The sequence below is a fragment of the Seriola aureovittata genome, chromosome 1 (genome assembly GCF_021018895.1).
Source record: "Seriola aureovittata isolate HTS-2021-v1 ecotype China chromosome 1, ASM2101889v1, whole genome shotgun sequence".
NCBI lineage: Eukaryota > Metazoa > Chordata > Actinopteri > Carangiformes > Carangidae > Seriola > Seriola aureovittata.
This window is the reverse complement of record NC_079364.1, coordinates 31,017,126-31,037,160: the sequence shown is the minus strand read 5'-3', so window position 1 is coordinate 31,037,160 and position 20,035 is coordinate 31,017,126. Positions and strand designations below refer to the sequence as shown.

Genomic DNA, 20,035 nt, shown 5'->3' with positions numbered 1-20,035 from the left:
AAGTTTTTATTGATAAAGACACATGCTTCCTAATATTGATCTTGCAGTTGAGTTATATTAACAGTAGACACCATTTTTATTATACCTTTCAGATTTTGATTTTTTTATCTTTCTATCAGTCAGGTAAAATAAGTTCTCAATAAATACCAATATATTTTGGGCATAACTACCATAATTCTGTTACAGTCTTTTTGTCTAATGTTATAGTCACAAATATCCTCATCTGAAGGTAAAGTGTGAAGTTATAGTGACATTTCAGAACATAGCCATTCTATATGTCAGTGTGCAAATATGATATGTGACAGACCGTTTTTCAACAATTTTCCTGTGCCTCATTTGCAGAGTCCATAGTCTACAATATGACAGACCATGATGGATACTGTTTCATAGGGTACTGCAATGCAACCTGTCATGTGGTGCTCATACACCACAAGTGTGTTCCATCTAGGAAAGTGTGTGTTGATGTATCTCCTCCAAGACAGGTAATCCTTCATTTCCGCGATGTACATATTTAACTTCCTTTGTACAATTCTTAAACAATACTGCAGTCTTTAAAATGATCGTGTTTATCATTAGAGGCTATATACTTATCATGACACATTAATATGGCATTGCTTGAGATTACAAACACTCTCTTTTTTCTGATATTCCTATCTTTGACCCCCCCCCCCCACATAGGATGGTGAAAGTTGGAAAGAAAATAACTGTACTGTAGCAACATGTGATGATGGCAAGGTGACCTATAACAAAACACAATGTCCAACTCCAAATCCCGTCGTATGCGCAAATAACTTCCCTGCTATAAAAGTCAGGGATGGTGATGAATGCTGCCCCCACAATGAATGCCAATGTAAGTTTGACCCACTCAAATGTTGCTAGGTTGCAAAATTCTCAAGTTAAATATATAAATGCTACATTTAAACTGTAGCAGTGTTTTGTTTTTTAATAATAATTTAAGTAATATAAAACAAGTACAATGACTTGTTTTATATTACTTAAATTATCTATTTTTAACAATGGCTATTGTGTATCAGATTATATCAGATGATTTGAATTTTCACCTTAAAAATTTGATATCTATATTCTCTTAAGGTGTCTGCTACGGTTGGGGAGACCCACATTATGTCACTTTCGATGGAACCTACTATGATTTTCAAGGCAACTGCTCCTACTGGCTGGTGAAGGAGATCTTGCCCAAATACAACTTCAGCGTTATGATCGATAACTATTACTGTGGTGTAGTTGATCGTTTTTCCTGTCCTCACTCCATCACTGTCTTCTACCAAAGCTACAAGATCTTTATTATACAGGAGGATATTAATACCAATTTCACAAACCAGGTAAGTAACTGGCATCATTAACATTCTACATTTTTAATTCACACTCTTGTCTGATTTTTTGCCTTCAGTGGGAGTCCTTCCACGGGTTTGGACTTGTGTACATAGCTGACCTAATGCTACTTTGTAAAACTGTCCAAAGAAAGGCCTTCACACCAGAAAGAGTAGATGCATCGAACTTTACAAAGAAATTGGTAAAGGATTATTTCTGACCTTTATTTCATAATTCTTTTGTTTTAGGTTTTTGTGAATGACAGGCTTGTAACTCCTGCATACCAGAATGCTGACTTCCGTCTAACCACCACCGGTATTGATACAGTTCTCGTCATCCCTAAAATTCATGCCAAGGTCACCTTCTCAGGGCTCATATTCAGTATCTACCTGCCCTATGGCATGTTTGGCGGCAACACCGAGGGACAATGTGGTGAGTCGTGCAGCAGGGACTAACAGAACCTTACTGTGTGTAAAATTTGGGGCATCAGCTGATATATTACATGCATATTTACAGTAGTTGCAAGTTTGTGCACATGATACTTATAGCAGTTAAAACCTATTGTACCTATTTGTTCACAACAAAGCTCACAGTAAATAGCTTCTACATAATTCTAGTGATTTAGTGGGAAAACAGCAGTGCAGGACTGGCTTGAGTTGAGTTGTGTTTTGGTTTTACTAATGATGAGGATTTCTCTAGGCACATGCAACAACAACCGAACAGATGACTGCAGGTTGCCTGACGGCAAAATTGATCCTTCATGTCCTAATATGGCACATGAGTGGCATGCTAACAACAGTAACTGTGCACGTCCAAGTGAACCCACACCAACACCTATGCCTGAGACCTGTAACACAACCATCTGTGAAATCATCAAGAGCAGGTAGGAGGCAAAGAGATGTTAGAGATGGCACCAGTCATCTGTAACATCAGGTTCAGACATTGGTTGGTTTGGGTATAAATTCTCAGCTTGAAATTTAAGAATGAAAAAGATCTAAAATTTAAATTAAGGCTGCACTTATCCACTTATATCAGCTTCATAATGTCTAATGATGTATTCAGTTTGAATCCAGTGTTCATATTGACTATAAATCCCATCTTCCCCAGTGTGTTTGAAGCCTGCCACAAGGTCATTGACTACAATCCATTTGTTGTGGCCTGTGAATTTGATGTGTGCCACATGCACATTAATCACATCAGCTGCACAAGCTTACAATCCTACGCTGATGCGTGTGCTGAGGCTGGAGTATGTATTGACTGGAGGAGTAGCACCAAAGGGCTCTGTGGTACGCAACTAGAACTTGTAACATTTACCACTATTACACAGTCACTGCACTGATCTTTACTAAATAACATGATGTTTATTATCTTCCCATCTCTTAATAGAATATACATGTCCAAGTCCCAAAGTATACAAGGCCTGTGGACCTCAGGTGGAACCTACTTGTGAATTATGGTACAGCAATTCACCACCACATTGTTGTTGCTCAATGCAGTCAATCAATTTTCATTTTTCTGCTTTGACTCATATAGAACAACACTGTATGTTCTGCAGGTACAACTACAAATTCATCGATACTGTCAGTGAGTTCAGCGCTATGACAAATCTGACGCTGGAGGGTTGTTACTGCCCTAAAGGCACCACCCTCCTGTCTTCCAGCTCCAATAAATGTGTGCCCACCTGTGGTAAGAGACAGCACTATTGTATGGCAACAGTTGTGATGCATTTGTGTCTTACACTTTTTGCTGGCCTTTTGTGGCCAAGTCAAAATCCCATGAATACAGTAACTGTAGCAAAGAGGGAAGTGAGGATTTAGAGGTCAGGATAATGAATTGGTGTTTAACACATTCAACTTTGATGCCGTAAACCAAAGTTTGCACCTCATCTTAAACCAGCAATTAATGTTGGCACGCTATCTGTCTGCACCTAAGCAAGTACAGCAATCTCTGGCTACAATGCCTTAGCAATGGGTTAATGGTAAATATTAATGTTTATATTATGAAGTGGGAAAATCATAGAAAGGAATTGTTCTAGAAAATCGAAAAAGATATTTTTAAGGATACATTCAGCATGTAGCTATTAGCCTGAGCTCTAGCATCAGTCTAACTACCAGTCTAATGAATGGAAATGACTTTCTGTTTTATATTTTTCTCCTAATAGAACTTTGTCATCTGGAAAATGGAAATTGGACAAAGGTAAATCATTTGTCTATAAGGCCAGTCCCTTTTTACATGATCTTTGGACAGGCATGTAAATGCTGAAAATTCCATGACACTTGCCATAATTCTACAATAAACATTGTGTCTTCAGGCTAACGAATCATGGACAGAAGGCTGTAAGGAGTGTATATGTGAGGAGGACACACTGCGGGTAACCTGCCGTAACATGTCCTGTCCAACACTGCCCCCCCTCAGCTGTGACCAAGAGGGTCAGGTCAAGGTCCCTGAGACTGCTGGCTGTTGTCCGAAAGAGAAGTGTGGTAAGTGAGCACCAAGAAGGTAGCAACTTTCACTAATCAGAAGGTTGGTGGTTCGTTTCCCTGCTCCTCCAGTTTGCATTTTGAATTGTCCTTTAACAAGATACTTGAGTGGTCGATAAGAGTAGAAAAGCACTATATAAGTGCAGTCCATTTACCATAACTCCTAATACTGAAATCACAGCTTTCGTGCTCAATACACTATGCATTTATAAATGCATAGAAGTCTTGAGCCTGTCCAAATCTGTGCCAGTCTGCACTGAGTGAAACTTCCTGAGCAGTGTTTATATCATAGTCACTGACAACTCCCGATTCTGATAAACTGGCAGGTGTCCATTAACCTCTAGTAGCAGACAGTGTAACAGGACCTCTGTTAATAAATGCTCCACCATAAAACTCCTTCCTGCTGTTCTTATTGTTTGGGTTGTAGAAGTATGTATGCATATAGTTAAAACCAAAAAGACAGATCAAAACTTTGATGTGATGGTAAGACTGATATTTTTAATTAGATTATATATAGCAGGTTGTTTGGATTCAGCTTTGGTAAAAGTTGGACATTTTAAATTCCATAACTGTAATGGACAATGAAAAATTACCACATCATGCTCTTTTCTTGCCTGTTGTGAAAACCCAGAGTATTTTATGAGGACTTGTTCCTCAGCTGTTATTTGCTGATGTGAACATCCCCTCATTAATTCATCTGTGTCTTTGAACAGAGTGTAATGTGAAGCTGTGCCCCCCTGTGCCGTCCTGTGCTCCTGGTTCGACTCTACACACCACCATGGGAGTCTGCTGTTTCAAGTACTCCTGCAGTGAGTGTGCTCATGTGTAACTGCAAGGCCAGGTTTCATTTGTGCCACGGGGACAGTTGAAGCGCATTTGATATGCATTCATTCATTGACTGGTCTGTTTCCTTTATAGCCGTCAAACCGGACGTGTGTGTTTTCAACAACTGTGAATATCAGGTGAGATCTCACACTCACAAGACACATAACATTTGTAAACATCTTAACTGGTGATAGTAGTGAAAAGTTATGCTGATTGGACCCGATCGTTAGATGTTACCTACAGCCTTTGTACAGGAACACAATTTGGCCATGACCATTATCAGTTTATCAGTCATGGTCATTTAAATTTATGATTCTCCTAAAGCCCAAATACCATCAGATTGTACAGCATTTCTTAATACTAATAAAACATAAAAGGTATTATTTACATTTGTCTCAACATCACAATACATTCCAGAGTCCACACCTATAACATCTGACAACCACTTACATGACATGACATGGAAACAACAAATGAGTAAATGACGAAGACTGGGTGGAATTAGTAGATAAAAAAAGCAAACAGCATTCAAAAATAGTGACAAATCGAGTGGGAATGGGTTTGTCCTATTATAATACATATATTAGTGAATCCAGGAGAAAACAATTTTGCTTCTTTGCCTCATGGTTCAGGGTTTACGTGACAAAACATAACGTGCTTCATAAATGACTAAATATAAAGTAATTGAGTCACATTGTGTTGTGTTGTAGTTTTGAAACTGTTTCAGTGACGGTATGTAACATCTGACAGAACAACATACACTCCCTTTTACAAACGGAATGTTTCATTGATTGATTGATTGATTGATAATTTGAAAAATTCCATGTGAAACTGGTTTATATTTTAGTCCTCTTTCCATCCCCTCATAAGTTTATCATGAACAAAGACTGAATGGCCTCTTAAATAGGTACACCTGTAAAATCTCAGCCACAAATTCTCCTTTTTACAAAGATAATAATCTTCATCTTTAGCCTGAACCTGTCACAGGTATTCATTTTACTATGTGTTCATTATTAAGTTGTACTGGACTGCATTATATTGAGATGTGTTTCACCCCATTCACAAACATGAGTATCTGTATTTTTGCTGACCTTCTCACTCTATCCATCAAGGTTGGTCAAACGGTGCCTATGAACCCGTGTGAGAAGTGCATCTGTACTAACCAGACAGATGACAGCAACACTATGCACATAGCATGTCAGCCTATACCATGTGACACACACTGCCCCCTGGTAAGACCCATCTCTTTTCTCTCCCTCTCTCAATTAATTCAAATGCACATTCTGTATTGATGAGCACATTCATTGACCACATTCTCTCCCAGTCATAGTTTTTTGTTACAGTGGTGTCGTTATTTTTCTTCAACTTTAGTTTTGCCTCTTTACTGTCAATGGAAGTAACTATAAGTAATATACGTAACGAAAATGTGCCCCTTCCTGTTTACAGTTACCTTGATAAAGCCATACTGTAAACCCACCAGAACACTAATGGCAACCCTAAATCCAAATCCCAACATTATTAATTCTCATATATTCTCATCCACATGGCAGGCATGTAACCTAATATTTTGCTGGTTTTACATTATAATGTTTAGTTTGTATGCTGAGTTTCTGTGTGTGTCTGTGTTCAGGGTTATGAGTACCAGAACGTCCCTGGCCAGTGCTGTGGAAAGTGTGTCCAAACAAGCTGTGTTGTCACCCTGCAGAACAACTCCACACACACATTAAAGGTTTGTATGTGTGTTCATGCAATGTATTTGTGTTCAGCAAGACAATGTAAAGAGGAGATTAGGTTTTATATATATTGCTAACATCCCTACTGTCTTTTTATACACTAATATAATGATGCTACCAATTTAATTTAATTCACTTTGCTGCTCAAAGGCTACTGGCAGCTACCAGCAGCTTTTAAGGTGGAATGCTTTCTTCTTCAATACACCTTAAAGGAGCTATTTGTAAGTTTTGCTATTGCTACATAGCCAACATTAGCATTAACACCTTTACTTACCAGTCTTAAAAGCTTCAGCCATTAAGACAAGAGGTTATAACATGTCTTCTGAGCAGCGCTACATCTTCAGGGCAGACTGGAGGCTACAGTGAGTCGTATCAGAAAGTGATGAGACGGCTCATCTCAGCTGGATGTCGCCACGTGTCTCCACTTAATCCCTTCAAATTAAAAGCCCTCTGCAGACTCGTGTAATTGCAACTTTGCAGGCCACCGCTGCAAAATATATATAAGGGAAACTGAGAGGTCAAAATACAACTAGCCACTGGATGTGCTGTTGAAAACATTTTGCAGTTGCTGTACATCCACCAGGAGGTGTGGTCTCTCCACAGGATAAATGAGAGAATTAAATCAAACATCATAAGAATGGAAGTCTGTGCAGGTTGATTTTAATTCTGTAGTGAAATGATTATCAACCAGAGGCTGCCTGAAGCATGATTTGAAAAATTTCAACTATGTTGTGTTTTAGGAAACAGTTAGCAATAGACTATTTGGGAATTGTAGAAAATTCACTAAAACATTCAAACCCTCTGGTATGTCCCTTTAAGATCCTTCATATATAACTTCTCATGTCACTAGAAGCACAGATCAGATCAGGTGATGCTGATACTAACAATTACATAAACATATCAGACAAGGCAACAGGGTGGCAAAAGGTCTCAGAATCAGAGGCTGTAAAGGTCACAAAAAGAACAAGTCGTGGATGTTTATATGTATATGATAGTGACTCTGATGCAGCTCTGTCTGGGAGACTATGCTCAAAATGTGTTATTCTTCAGCCTGGCAACATCTGGACCCCCCCTGGGAGCCCCTGTTTGAAGTTTGAGTGTGTGAAGATCAGTAATCAGTTCATCACCGTCGAGGCGAAGACCATCTGTCCTTTCTTCGACCCCTCTGAATGCATACCGGTAGAGTGCACACACACATCTACACAAACCATCAATGCTGCAGCTTCTTAAATAATGGAAGATTTCATATGAACACACACATTCACTGACGACATGTCTATGTCTCAGGTAAAGATTTAGATACACAGGTGAACAGTGATGTGAGCACAGTGCCACCTAATGTCTAATGTGAATCTCTACATAATGACACAGAGTACTGATGTGAATATATGTGTGTCTCCTACAGGGAACAGAGACCATAGCTCCAGACGGATGCTGTCGTTTCTGTATGTATTACTCCATGAGTTTTATTTACCTGCATATTATTTACACTCAAATGGTTTTTCACTGTGTGTTTCAAGATATCATTGGTTCAGTGTAATGAGCCTGTTCATATATTCATCAGTTTGTTCATTTGTTCTCAGCCAGTTTATTGGTATTGATCCAGAGCAGTTAACTCAGGCCAGAGAGCTCAGACAGGTTCTTCCTGCTAAGTAAAATTGTAGTTAGATTTGTTTTCCTTGAAACAACAAACACATTGTTGTTTGCACCTGGGAAAACCCAAAACCAAAGAAGGTGTAGTTGTGTTTGCACCACAGATGAGTCCACAGATGATCAGAGTTAATCAGGTCAATTGAGATATTATTCCCTTACAATATGTTTCTCTCGCCTCCTGCCTCAGGTATACCGAAGGGTCATCCATGCAACGTGTCCACCACTGCTGTGCACGTGGAGAGTCAGGGCTGCCGCTCCAAAGAACGTGTGAATGTCACATCTTGTAGTGGAGCTTGTGGTACCTCCACCTTGTGAGTCCCCCCTTACGTAATTTTCCTTAACATCAGTGTCATTGAAAAATTTTCAAATCTTGATCTTGTTTCTTGGCATTTTAACATTTTCTCCCACAAATTAGCATTTTATCACATTAAATGGATATTCACATTGAGTTTGGGGAATTGTAAGATGCAGATTTAAAAAATCCAAATCTGTTCTGCAGAGGGTGAGATATCTTGACTTTTAGTTGATAATATATAACAAAATGCTACACTTCCCATAATTCAACTCCATATTCCCTATCTATTAGAGCCCCTCAGTCTGTTAAAGGTCCCGTATCTTCTTCTTCTTTGTTGTGTTGATCCATAAGAAGATATATTTGTGGTTTTAAAAACCAAAAACCATCTCAATGTAAGCCATCGGTAAACCATTCAGAAGAGAGGAGGCTCTGAGCCTCTCTTCTGATTGGCTGACTATTTTCTGAATGGTCCAATACAAATATAGCAGATTTCAGATTTTCACTTTCACTCAGAAAAACCAAATCTGCAAGTTTGGATGGTAGGTCCAGGTGGGTGGGGCTTAGGACATGGCTGAGGGCGGTGACTGCTTTTGTGACATCACAAAGTCCCTACAGCTGGTTTTAAGGCTCAGTTTCTGAGTACAGGCTCTGTGCATTTCTCTGTGGACTAGACCTAGAACTTAGACCTGCTTTATAATCAAACAATACATGGACATCTACCTTTAGACTATATGGACTTTTAAATTACTAAATATTTCATAATCTATAACCACAAACTGTATCTCAGGTTTTGTGCTACAACTTTATAGTCTCAAGTCAACATCATAAGGATTATTTTCTCCGGCTTGAAAAATCTCCCCCACGTTGAGTAGTAAATGAGCTTTATGTGTAAAAACTATTAAAGTGACATCAGAATGTACTAAATCTGAAATTATAGACTTAAAAAAAGTTTTGCTCACTCTCTATATTTCTCTCTTGTCTCAGCTACTCCGCCAAAATGAAATCCTTGCAGCACACCTGCTCCTGCTGCCAGGAATTGGCCACATCTGAGAGGGAGGTCCAGCTCTCCTGCCCCGACAACACTGAGCTCACCTACACCTACATCCACATCGACGCCTGTGGGTGCCTCAAGACGGAGTGCTCCACGTTTGGCCACAGCGACATAGCAAACACTAAATCCAGCATCAAGTCACGTCGACGCAGGAGATAAGGGGAAAACCAAGACCGCCATATACATCGGCCACAGTTAATGACCACAAGTAACTGAACAATCATAACTGAATCAGCTTCAACTTTTCTTCTATTTATGTCTAATGTATTAGCGCACTTAGTTTTTAGTTTGGTAAGATTGTAAACTCACAAAGATCTGATTAATAAAGATCATACTTTAGCTGCAGGTTGAGCATGTTTGTTTTTGTTCCGGCTTCTTAATGCATACACGGCATGTGTGAGTGTGTAGTTACACAAATCTGACTAATCATCACACTTTTCCTCCTCAAATAAACCAATTTAGAGCCAAATAGAATCAAATCTTTACAACAAACATACATTCATCCACCACTTGGGTAGAGCTCACTCCCAGGCTGTGTCACCTCACCTACACCATCAGGATCATATAAGGTCAACTCCTCTATCACACCTGGACCTGAGAATTGGCACCAAATGACGTCTATTAATCCAGCTACCTATGACTACTTGTATAGGTGTGTCCAACCCCTTTTGTGGCCTTTGTTAGTGAGTTCAATATAAACTGTGTGTCTGTGTGTGTTAAGCTGCCTCCACCTTGACCTGTGGTAACATTCCACATTCAGTTGCAGCCCATCAATCAAGCAGCTGTGTGAGAAGTGGCCACATCCTGCTCTCAGTTTACCTCCCTGCCCCACATGTGAGATAAAGGTCTTACAGAAAGATCATGGCAAAGCTGCGATGATAGAGCAGCCAAACACAGGACCTGGAAGCAGAGAGCCGTACACAGCGTCACAAACACTCACAGTGTGCGACAGTGCCTTTGGGCAAGGGCGGTACCACACAGCACACATCCCTGAGTCAGAGTTTTCACAGGATAATGGGCGGAGAGAAAAGGTATTCATAGGAGTCTTGGAAAAACAAGGATGTTTACTTAATTTAACATTTATCTAACCAGATACGTCAATGAAAGCAAATTATCGTGGCTTAACCTCGCAACACCTCAATGATTTAAAGACACAAGCAATTAGCAGAAATGGCCGTGAGTCTTGTGAAATATTTAATCAGTACACATTTCAACAATTCCCACATTTACAGAGAAGGTAACAGATAAGAACTGAGCCAAAAAAAGGAAAGATTGTGGCACAACCTTCTCATATGACGGGAGTTGAACATGCAGAGAAGATATGTTGAGTTAGAGTAACACATTCAAGTACATGGGTAATTACATTTTTGTAAGACTTTAATTCTTAGTTTCACTTACCAAAGAGGCTTTTTTTTTCTTGATCTCTTCTACATTTTATAAATGTACTTATAAAATAAAACATATATGTAAATTTATATATTTAAAATTGATGAGAAATTGATAAGAATAATATATATAAGCCTAAATTCAAAAAGCATTTTACTTTACTACAATTATTATCACTGACAGGTATTAAAAGTTGTTTAACCATGAACCAAGCTGCAGCAGGCTAACAAGCTCCAGGTGTGCTGTATGACTGTGACACATGAACAATATGAACATTATAGTTGCCACATGTTATACCATATAAAAAGTAATCATATACATATTTTTGATACGTGTACATATACAAATTTTACTATGGATATTTCGTGTATTTTATGAACTTATATCTTCATATGTTTATATTTGATAACAATTTATCCCCTTATAGGAGACATATACAGCAACATCGCTCTTAATATAGGGACATAAATTAATGAGAAATTAATAAGAACAACGTATATAAACCTGTAGAATTTTTATTGGTATGTTGTTTTAATAAACATGCATATATAAATTAAATATATATTATTATAACATGTTATACCATATAGAAATTAATCCTATAGATATTTCTAATATATGTACATGTACAAATTTTACTATGGGTATTTAATGTTTCTTCTATCTTCATATATACATAGGATGTATATATGTGATAACAATATATCTCTTTATAGGTGATATATATGGCAACATCAGTCTTGATACAGTATCATATATGTCATACATTCCATTTCTGTATGGACAATAATTTCATCCCGACCTCCTTCTCTGCCAGTCACATTTATTTATTACCAGTTACTTTGGTTTCGCATTTGCTGGATGAATGTAAAAGCAGCTGGTTTGCACTCAGTGGTCCTGTATTCTGATGACATTAATCTTGCAACAAGAGCAACTTTGTCTCACAGACATGTTTGTGTCAATCTGCTATCTATATTAAATATACTAACAAGGAATCCAGGACTGTTCAGATTACCAAAAACCTGAATGTATGTTGACGTATGAGGTACATGTTGGACTTTTGAACCCAGAGACAAAATGTTCCACTTCACATCAATCAGACTCACATCACTTAAAGATCATTAAGTCTTCATCGAAATATAAATTGACATATATAAAATGTCATAAAAGGATGATGAGCTGCCACTAGTCTGCTGTTGATAAATTAAGAAATCAGAACCAAGTGTAAACAACATCTACTGATTAAGGCTTTTAAAATAATCATGGGTCAAAAGTGAACTAGAAGACTGGACTGGTTCACTTATATAGCAGTGGTAAATGATAAGACTCACACTGTTCTATATCCTGTCAGCAACAAATCCCACAAAGACCAAGGCCCCTCTGAAATCACTCCATTTTAGTGCACTACATTTACTGTCTGCCATTTAATTTTTATTTAAGTATCCAGTACTTTAGTTACTATAGAGTGCCTTCAAGAATCCCCATCCCAATTATCACTGTTACAACAATATGAATATGAATAATGTATATAATGATAATAATGTCTACATGAACTATGTAGATAATGCAATGTGAATATGAAAGTTACATTCAAGTGACACATCATGCAAAAAAAACAACATATAAGATCCAGTTTAAAAGAACAGAAACCATGTTAAAAACAAACAAACAAACAACCAATAATATAAAGTAACCAAGACAAAACATCACATTCCTGCTGATACTGGTTCACATGAGACCAAAGATGAACAGCCAGATAGAAAGGTTTTGCAAAGAGCCAATGACTCTGGATGTTTTCATCTGGTCCAAAGCAGTAAGGGTTACAAACCAAAATAAGCGAAAAGTAAATATGTTTGCTGTCGCTGATGGAAAGCCTTGAGGCATCTGTGACATCTCCAGTGACTCTGCTCTGTCTTTGCTTTGAGCCGCTCTACAATTAGAAAATGAGAGAAAATTATTCATACCCCTTAGAAGTGCTAATAAATAGCTGGATTGTAGTGATATTTCCAATAGACTATTATCTTCCATTAGTGTGAGGTGTCTTCAATCTTATAATCATCCACTAAATGGAGAAAGGTCCTCACAGAGCTGTTTGGTATCATTGTGTGAGAGAGGAGAGGTTTCTGAGGAGATAAGAAAGAAAATATTTGCCAGGCATGGTCAAGGTAAAGGCTCCAAGACCTTCTCCAAACAGCTCGATGTTCCTCTGACCACAGTTGCTAATATTATTAAGAGGTTTAAGGTTCATGGGACCGTAGCCAAGCTGCAAGAGGAAAATTGACCCCGGATTGAACAGAAGGATGTGTCAAATGAGAACCAAGGAAAACTTGAAAACAGATACAAACTGACCTCCAAGATGAATGTACTACAGTGTCCAGTTGCACCATAGAAGACGACCCAGGAAGAGGCCACTGCTAAAATGCATGTTGATAAGCCACAATGCACCAGAATGTCCAGGTCATGGCTCCTTCAACAGGTTAATGACCCAAAACAATACATCTAAAAGCAGCCAAGAATGGATGAGAAGAAAACACTGGGCTCTGAAGTGGCCTGTTATGAGTCCTGATTTTAATCCAACTGAACATCAATGAAAACATCTGAAACTCGAAGGCAATCATCAGACCTGAGAGAACTGGATCATTTACTGAAGAAGACTGGACCAAACTACCAGCTGAGGACTGCAGTCTCATTAAAAGCTCCACAAGGTGATTGACTGTAGTGAGTTACCTTAAAAGAATGTGTTTAAAATATTAGGTTCAAGGTTCAAATATTTCTGTCCATGTTGTTTTCATCTTTTTCATCTGTGGTATTACTTAAAATACTTAACAATGAAAATCAATGTCTGTTGTATTAAATATGGAATAGAGAAATTTGGTTGCCAATTACTACATCAACTTTAACTCGATCTTTTTAGAGAAAATTGTGTGTTTTTTCTTTTTTTCAGCTACGTCTGTAGCTGCAGGGGTAAAAAATAAAGCAGGATAAAGCAGGACCCCTGTTCTACATGTTGGATAAACTATTTAGAGTTTCAAAATGATTAATTGTATTTGTCTTCACAACTGTCTGGTCCTCTGGAAAGAAGAACAAAAAATGATTCATAGTGAAAGTAATAAAGTACATTAAAAACATAATAACTTTGACAGTTTGACAAAAGAAATGTGAAATTTCTCATGAAAAAATAGTCCATCTGAATGGACAGTTAACACAGATCACACCTTCTGAGCAGACGTCATTTCATACTGTTGTGCAAGAATTCAACTTCTAAGAAGGAATCTGAATTATTTTGTAACATCTTGCGTAACAACTTGACATTTTATGTCTTGACATAGTTAAATTAATGACATGTGGCATTAATGACACAACACAAACACTGTAGTTGATAAAACAAAGCAGAGTTTTTATTAAAGATGCACCACAGGATGCATATCCTGGACTGAGGGAGCTGAGTCAATGCAGCTTATTTACGCAGGTCTCTGACATCAACACAAACCTAATAATCCTTCTCCTCCTTAGAGCAACATGTCGTGTTTTCATCTGAACAATGTGCCATATTGTGTTATCCATAGCTGAGTGAGTGATGGGTGTGGACCGCTGCATATTGACATGTCTTACACATTGAATAAGCCATTGATTAGATATTCAGTCAAAGTGCTGTTTGTGTCTGATAATTTATTCTTGAGTGTGTTTTCATCCACTCTGCTGGGTGGCTGGAAGTCATTTTATTTATCAAAATGTAGATTTTCATGTCTAATAATAATTTAAAGCACAGAAGAGTCAAGCATGGGATTGTATGAAACATACAGTCTCTTTATAGTCCGTACTCGTATGGTCATATGAATACACGGATAGCAAAGTCCCCTTCGTATTCCATCACATCAGGACAAACACACATGCAGGTCTCATGATGGCTTCTTTTCTGTACCCTATAAAAGTGGACATGGTTTTAAGAAGATGCCCTGAACCCGCTGACTCACCAACAAGAACTCTGAAATCACAGAGGGCTCTGGTTCACCTCATGCAAAGTAGGACCACTCAGTGATCCATCCATGCCCCGCAGCTGTAGTGAGTGCAAACCACATTATTTTAATGATACAAAAAAATGGTTAATCGAAAATCACAAAATACACAGTGATAAAGATGACATCATGTCAGGCTGTTAGAGATCAGAAACCCTGATGTCACATGTGAAATTGGAGCCCCAAGGGTTGGAGAAAGTCTCTTGGCTGGTGACCTTTCAAGCTTTGTTTTGTCAGTGAACTCATGGGTGGTTTGACACTGGTCTCAACCACCATGAGGAGTTTGTGGGTTGAATTTATGGTAGAGTTGAAGAGAACTGTATTAAAGGTCCGTCAGGACTTCAGTAATAATACAAAACAGTCACCACTGTCAGCTATGTCCCCCACATACCTGGACCCAACATCCAACCTTGCAGGATTTGGGTTCTCTTAGTGTTTACCTGAAACTTGCTATATTTATATTCGATCACTCACAAAAGAGTCAGCCAATCAAAAGAGAGGCTCAGAGTCTAATAGTTTATTAACTGTGTGGTTGCAGATACAACACACATAGACAAATTTTTCCATGCATGTATATGAAATCTGTCAATGACCAGGAAAAAATTAGGGACAAGAAAATTACACAGAAATATGTAGCTGTCAGGGATAAAATTCAGGCTTAGGTTCTTCTGTTCTGTACAAGACCGAGTCCTTGCTCAAATGAGCTTTTTTTGGATGTCTTTTTGTTTTTGTTCACTTCAATCCCAACATTAGAGGTAAAGCAATATGCATCATTATCTTCTCCAGATAAAGCTCTTAACAAACAAATTCAAAAGGCATTTTACTTTAGTACAAGTATTATCACTGACAGGTATTAAAAGTTGTTTAACCATGAACCAAGCTGCAGCAGGCTAACAAGCTCCAGGTGTGACACATGAACAAATCAGGCGAGCCCTGAAGACCCCAACAGTCTGGTACGAACTGCAGTTCTGAATGTATGGCAGCTGTCGAGGACAGGCATTTTGTACAAGAGCTGGTCTCCAAGTCCTAAATTGTCTGAGCAGTGAGCACATACAGCCCACACAGGAAAACAAGTCTCAGTGGTGACTGACGGAGGCTGACATTTAAGCTACGTAAAGCAAACTAAACCTTGTTACACAGTGGTTACATGAGTTTGCTGCCCAGTTTCCATTTGTATGACTGGCAGTTATGTAACATTAAAATAGGTGAGAGCTTTTGTCAGTGTGAACATTTTGGAGGAAGTACGTACTAGTGAATCAGGTGTAAATAAATCTCCTTAACCCTTAATCTATCACTATGAGCAGCAGCTCTGAGAGGCTTGGAGCACCAATAAGAACATTAGTCCAGGAGTTTGTTCCAGAACTGTTCATTTTTCAGGTTTTTACAATTTTAATATAGTACAACACCAAAACTGACACAGTGGCATCTCCTGAGCCCTAATAACTGTAGCAGAACACTCATTTGAGATGAGCCAGACCTGCACAAATCAGTCACCAAGGATCACCACACAATGCATGATTTCTGTCCAACTTAATCCAAATTTACTCAGATGTCATTCAAACATATGCAATGATAACGTCATAGGATCAACGCAATCATAGTTTTTGGAGCCAGTGTGAGAGTTGTTCTCCACCAATTGTGATGACCTCAGGGTATGATGGGAAACATCTGGCTCTTCTCTGATTGGTTTAGATGTTGGCTCAACCAACATGAAGCTTTATAGGTAACTTTCCTTGTGTTTAATCTGAGAAATTTTGATTTTATTCAACAGATTTTGGTCTATGAAGATTAATTCTATCAACAGAATAAATATTGTGTGGTCAATAGTGACTTTTATCAGTCAGAGAGACTGAATACATACATCTTACTTACAGATAGTTCTCATAGCCTGCATGCAATCTATGATCATTTGAGTCTACAGTATGAAAATTACAAATTTTATCCTTGAAGTATGAAGACCAAACTAAAAATTTGTGTCACTTAATACTTCAATAGTAAGTGGAATGTGAAAAATCTTTTTTTTAAAAACAATGTTAAGTACAGTATGTAAGTAACAGGTAAATAATAAACTTTTTCTCTTGTCTTTCTTTCCTCTCGTGTATTTTGACCAGTGATTCACGTTTTGAATTTCGTTAGTTTCAGAAGTGCTGAGCAAACTCTGTCCTGCTGATTTACATACAGTGTAGAACTGATGTGATGGCTGCCTTACATGAGAATGCTAGCCCAAGGTTAAATCATTAATGCTGTTATGATCAATCATACATCAATAATACAAAACACTGGAGACTGAGCACAGGTCAATTGGGTTGCCTGATAACATTTTTATTAAAGCAAGCTCAGATCCAACAGGATGTGAGTGTTTCTGTAACTTCCTGTCATGGACTGTAAATAAAGATGGACATAGCCTCTGTGACATCACCCACAGGTTTCGGATGAGCAGTTTTGAAGCTCAGAGTGAGCTGCTCCACTCTCGCCATCTTGGCAGTGCCTGACTCCACCCCTAATCCTGTCTAATCCAAATGGACAAATCGCAAATGAGGTTGGTTGTGTGTCAGTGAATGCTGGTTTGTGGCAATCATACGCTCACCCACCTGTCACTCAAAGCAGCACACCATCAATTATGTAGGACTTTAAGCCTTAATAAAAATGTAAACAGGTGAGTTATATAAACAGTTGTCATGAAGGAGGACATTAGTTATAGAGACCAAAACTGTTTTTGTACTAGGATGTAAACATGTTCATTTCTGCTGTGAAGTTGGACATTTTAAAATGGGAGTCTATAGGGATTGACTCACAGTTGGAGCCAGACTCTAGTGGTCATTAGAGGAACTGTAGTTTTGGGCACTTCTGCATTGGCTCCATTTTTCAGCCTCAGAGGTTGCAGATTGCTGCCTGCACAGACTGTGAAGGCTGTTGTAAACTGTCCTGTCTTGACTACAGTTTTTGGTCACTGCTCTCATCTGCTTTCAAGGCAAGAAAGTTCATATCTAGCGAGCCTAACAACTTTAAATACTCCTTGGGCAAAAATAGCGGGTGATGATGAGATGAACAGATTATTAAAGCTTTAAAGGATGTTAGCAACATTCCCGTTTTCATTTAAACTGTGCAATATAAACAGACACACAGAGCTGTCCAGCCTCCCTGGTTCTATTCAGTTTAAGTAACTAAAACAGTTGGTTAAGGTTGTTTGGATGGAGGTTTTGGTTAAATATTGAACATTTTTTCAAGCCAGTATAGATTTTTTCGATACTGAACAAAAAACAGGATCTTTTTTTAACCTTTAAGTAAGTGAATACAGGAAAGCTCTGTCTTAATAAGCCTTTTAACTCATCATGACATGTTGAAATCATTGAATCACTGATTTACTAAGAGCCTGCTGCCAGACATTTTTGTATTGATAAGAAAAAGATCACAGCATCCTGTCTGTTCTGTAGTTCATCAGATAGTAGTTACCTTGTAAATAGTGTCAGGCCCTTATTTAACATGTAAATGTCACAGGCCACACTGAACATATGTAGGGTGAAGGAGGGATGAGTAGTGGAACTGCCTTATACACACATACATACACATTCTTTCTCTCTCTCTCTCTCTCTCTCTCTCTCTCTCTCTCTTTCTCTCTCTCTCTCTCCCTTTCACCTGAAGGATTCAGTGTAGCTCCACCTTGACTGGCAGGTTATAAAGGGATTCTTCCTCCAGGTAAGGCCTATCATACTTGGTCAGTCCTCAGGACCAACATGGGGACTACAGGACTCCAATTCACAATATGGCTCATCTACCTGATGCTGCTGGTTGGCTCACTCACTCAGACTGGTTAGTGATGCACTGCTTACAGCTTAACACTCCAAAAAGACCAAAGAAAAAAAACTATAAGAGGATTGGAGGAGGTCCTGGAGAGATGCTGTTCTTTTAGCGGAAGTTTATGTTGGTGTATGGTGAAGGAAAGATGCTTAATATGTTTGAGTTTAGATGTTATTATGTCTTATTTGGATAACTTCTACATTTCCTTTGTATTTGTCTGAAAATCATCATAAGAATCTCCAGAGGTATTGTTTTATATATTTTATATGTAGTCATAATGGTACCTGGTATAATCCACATAAACTCATGCTTATGCTGCCAAGAATTGTTTAAACCCAATAGAGGATATTTCCAAAGATACTGAATATATACAGCATGAGGTATCTTCAATAGATAATCTTATTGAATAGTCTACGGCATATTGCATTTGATGATTTCACTATGTATCATTATATAACAATGAAGTGTCGGAACAAGCTGATACATAACATCTGATGCATATTTTTTTTCCCCTTTTAAATCAAAAAATTATTATTTCTTCTCTTTACTACAGTAACCCTCACTCCCTCTCCAAACACACTGACGCTGAGTTCAGGTAATGGTACAAATACCTAAAAATAGCTTTTTGTAACTCTTTATATAAGTTTAAAATCATGTTGTAATATGTTTATTGTGTTGTAGCTAATGCATCTCACATCGGCCGAGTGTGCACGACTTGGGGACACTATCACTGGAAGACCTTTGATGGAGATTTTTTCCAGCTGGCCTCCACCTGCAACCATGTCCTGGCCTCGCAGTGTAAGGGCAGCTATGAAAATTTTAACATCCAGATGAGGCGCAAGGTAGTCAACGACATCCCCACCATCAGCAGCATCACAATGAAGCTGGAAGGGTCTGTGGTAGAGCTGTCCGGCAGCTCAGTGATTGTCAATGACAGGACGTAAGTTCAGTTCAGCTTGTAAAGTTCATTCTTTAACTTGAAAGTTTTCACCCACATCTCATTGTCTGCCTATCACTGTCTAGTATGTGGACCTTGTGTTAAACTCCTTTAGCCCATGCACAACAACAACAACTGTCACTTCATTACTGCAAAATTTTTGAAGCCATTCCACAGCATTTTACATTATAATAAATATATCAGTGATTTCCAACTGTCTACCCCATGTGGTACCTCCGCAGTGGCTATGAGGTCATGAGGAATCACGTAAATTGTATTGCAAATTGGTGGTATGCTGATATTTGGTTATTCATTGCCAGAATAACCAATAAATCATGAGTTATGACAGACTGCCTGTCACAAAGGATATACCTCAATTTCCCGTCCTGAGTTGGTTAGAAAACCCTCAGTGCTCCAGTGGAGCAGTAAAATAAGAGATAAACAAGATTTGAATTTTGGGGTGGATTGAGGGGGGGTCAGACCCCCCTAATTAAGACTTGAACCCACACAAAAGAGGTAAAAACAACAGCTC

General features: G+C 38.4%; 2 protein-coding genes across 2 annotated transcripts in view; both read left to right on the top strand.

The window, feature by feature from the left end:
• Nucleotides 1-9,711, top strand: part of LOC130172117 (mucin-2-like) — a 41,853-nt gene extending 32,142 nt beyond the window's left edge. Inside the window, exons 31-48 of the mRNA XM_056380551.1 lie at nt 343-482; nt 679-850; nt 1,093-1,340; nt 1,578-1,761; nt 2,029-2,212; nt 2,437-2,615; nt 2,716-2,785; nt 2,885-3,015; nt 3,491-3,525; nt 3,641-3,809; nt 4,523-4,618; nt 4,728-4,771; nt 5,747-5,866; nt 6,265-6,363; nt 7,418-7,546; nt 7,773-7,812; nt 8,208-8,331; nt 9,300-9,711. Of these exons, the coding sequence (XP_056236526.1) occupies nt 343-482; nt 679-850; nt 1,093-1,340; nt 1,578-1,761; nt 2,029-2,212; nt 2,437-2,615; nt 2,716-2,785; nt 2,885-3,015; nt 3,491-3,525; nt 3,641-3,809; nt 4,523-4,618; nt 4,728-4,771; nt 5,747-5,866; nt 6,265-6,363; nt 7,418-7,546; nt 7,773-7,812; nt 8,208-8,331; nt 9,300-9,525 (2,390 nt within the window). The 3' untranslated portion in view covers nt 9,526-9,711. The remainder of the gene's footprint in view (nt 1-342; nt 483-678; nt 851-1,092; nt 1,341-1,577; nt 1,762-2,028; nt 2,213-2,436; nt 2,616-2,715; nt 2,786-2,884; nt 3,016-3,490; nt 3,526-3,640; nt 3,810-4,522; nt 4,619-4,727; nt 4,772-5,746; nt 5,867-6,264; nt 6,364-7,417; nt 7,547-7,772; nt 7,813-8,207; nt 8,332-9,299) is intronic.
• Nucleotides 9,712-18,492: 8,781 nt separating this feature from the next.
• The window catches only part of LOC130169941 (mucin-2-like), a 38,216-nt gene continuing 36,673 nt past the window's right edge, over nt 18,493-20,035 (top strand). The window contains exons 1-3 of the mRNA XM_056377006.1: nt 18,493-18,578; nt 19,120-19,161; nt 19,248-19,506. Coding sequence (XP_056232981.1) covers nt 18,503-18,578; nt 19,120-19,161; nt 19,248-19,506 — 377 coding nt within the window. The 5' untranslated portion in view covers nt 18,493-18,502. The remainder of the gene's footprint in view (nt 18,579-19,119; nt 19,162-19,247; nt 19,507-20,035) is intronic.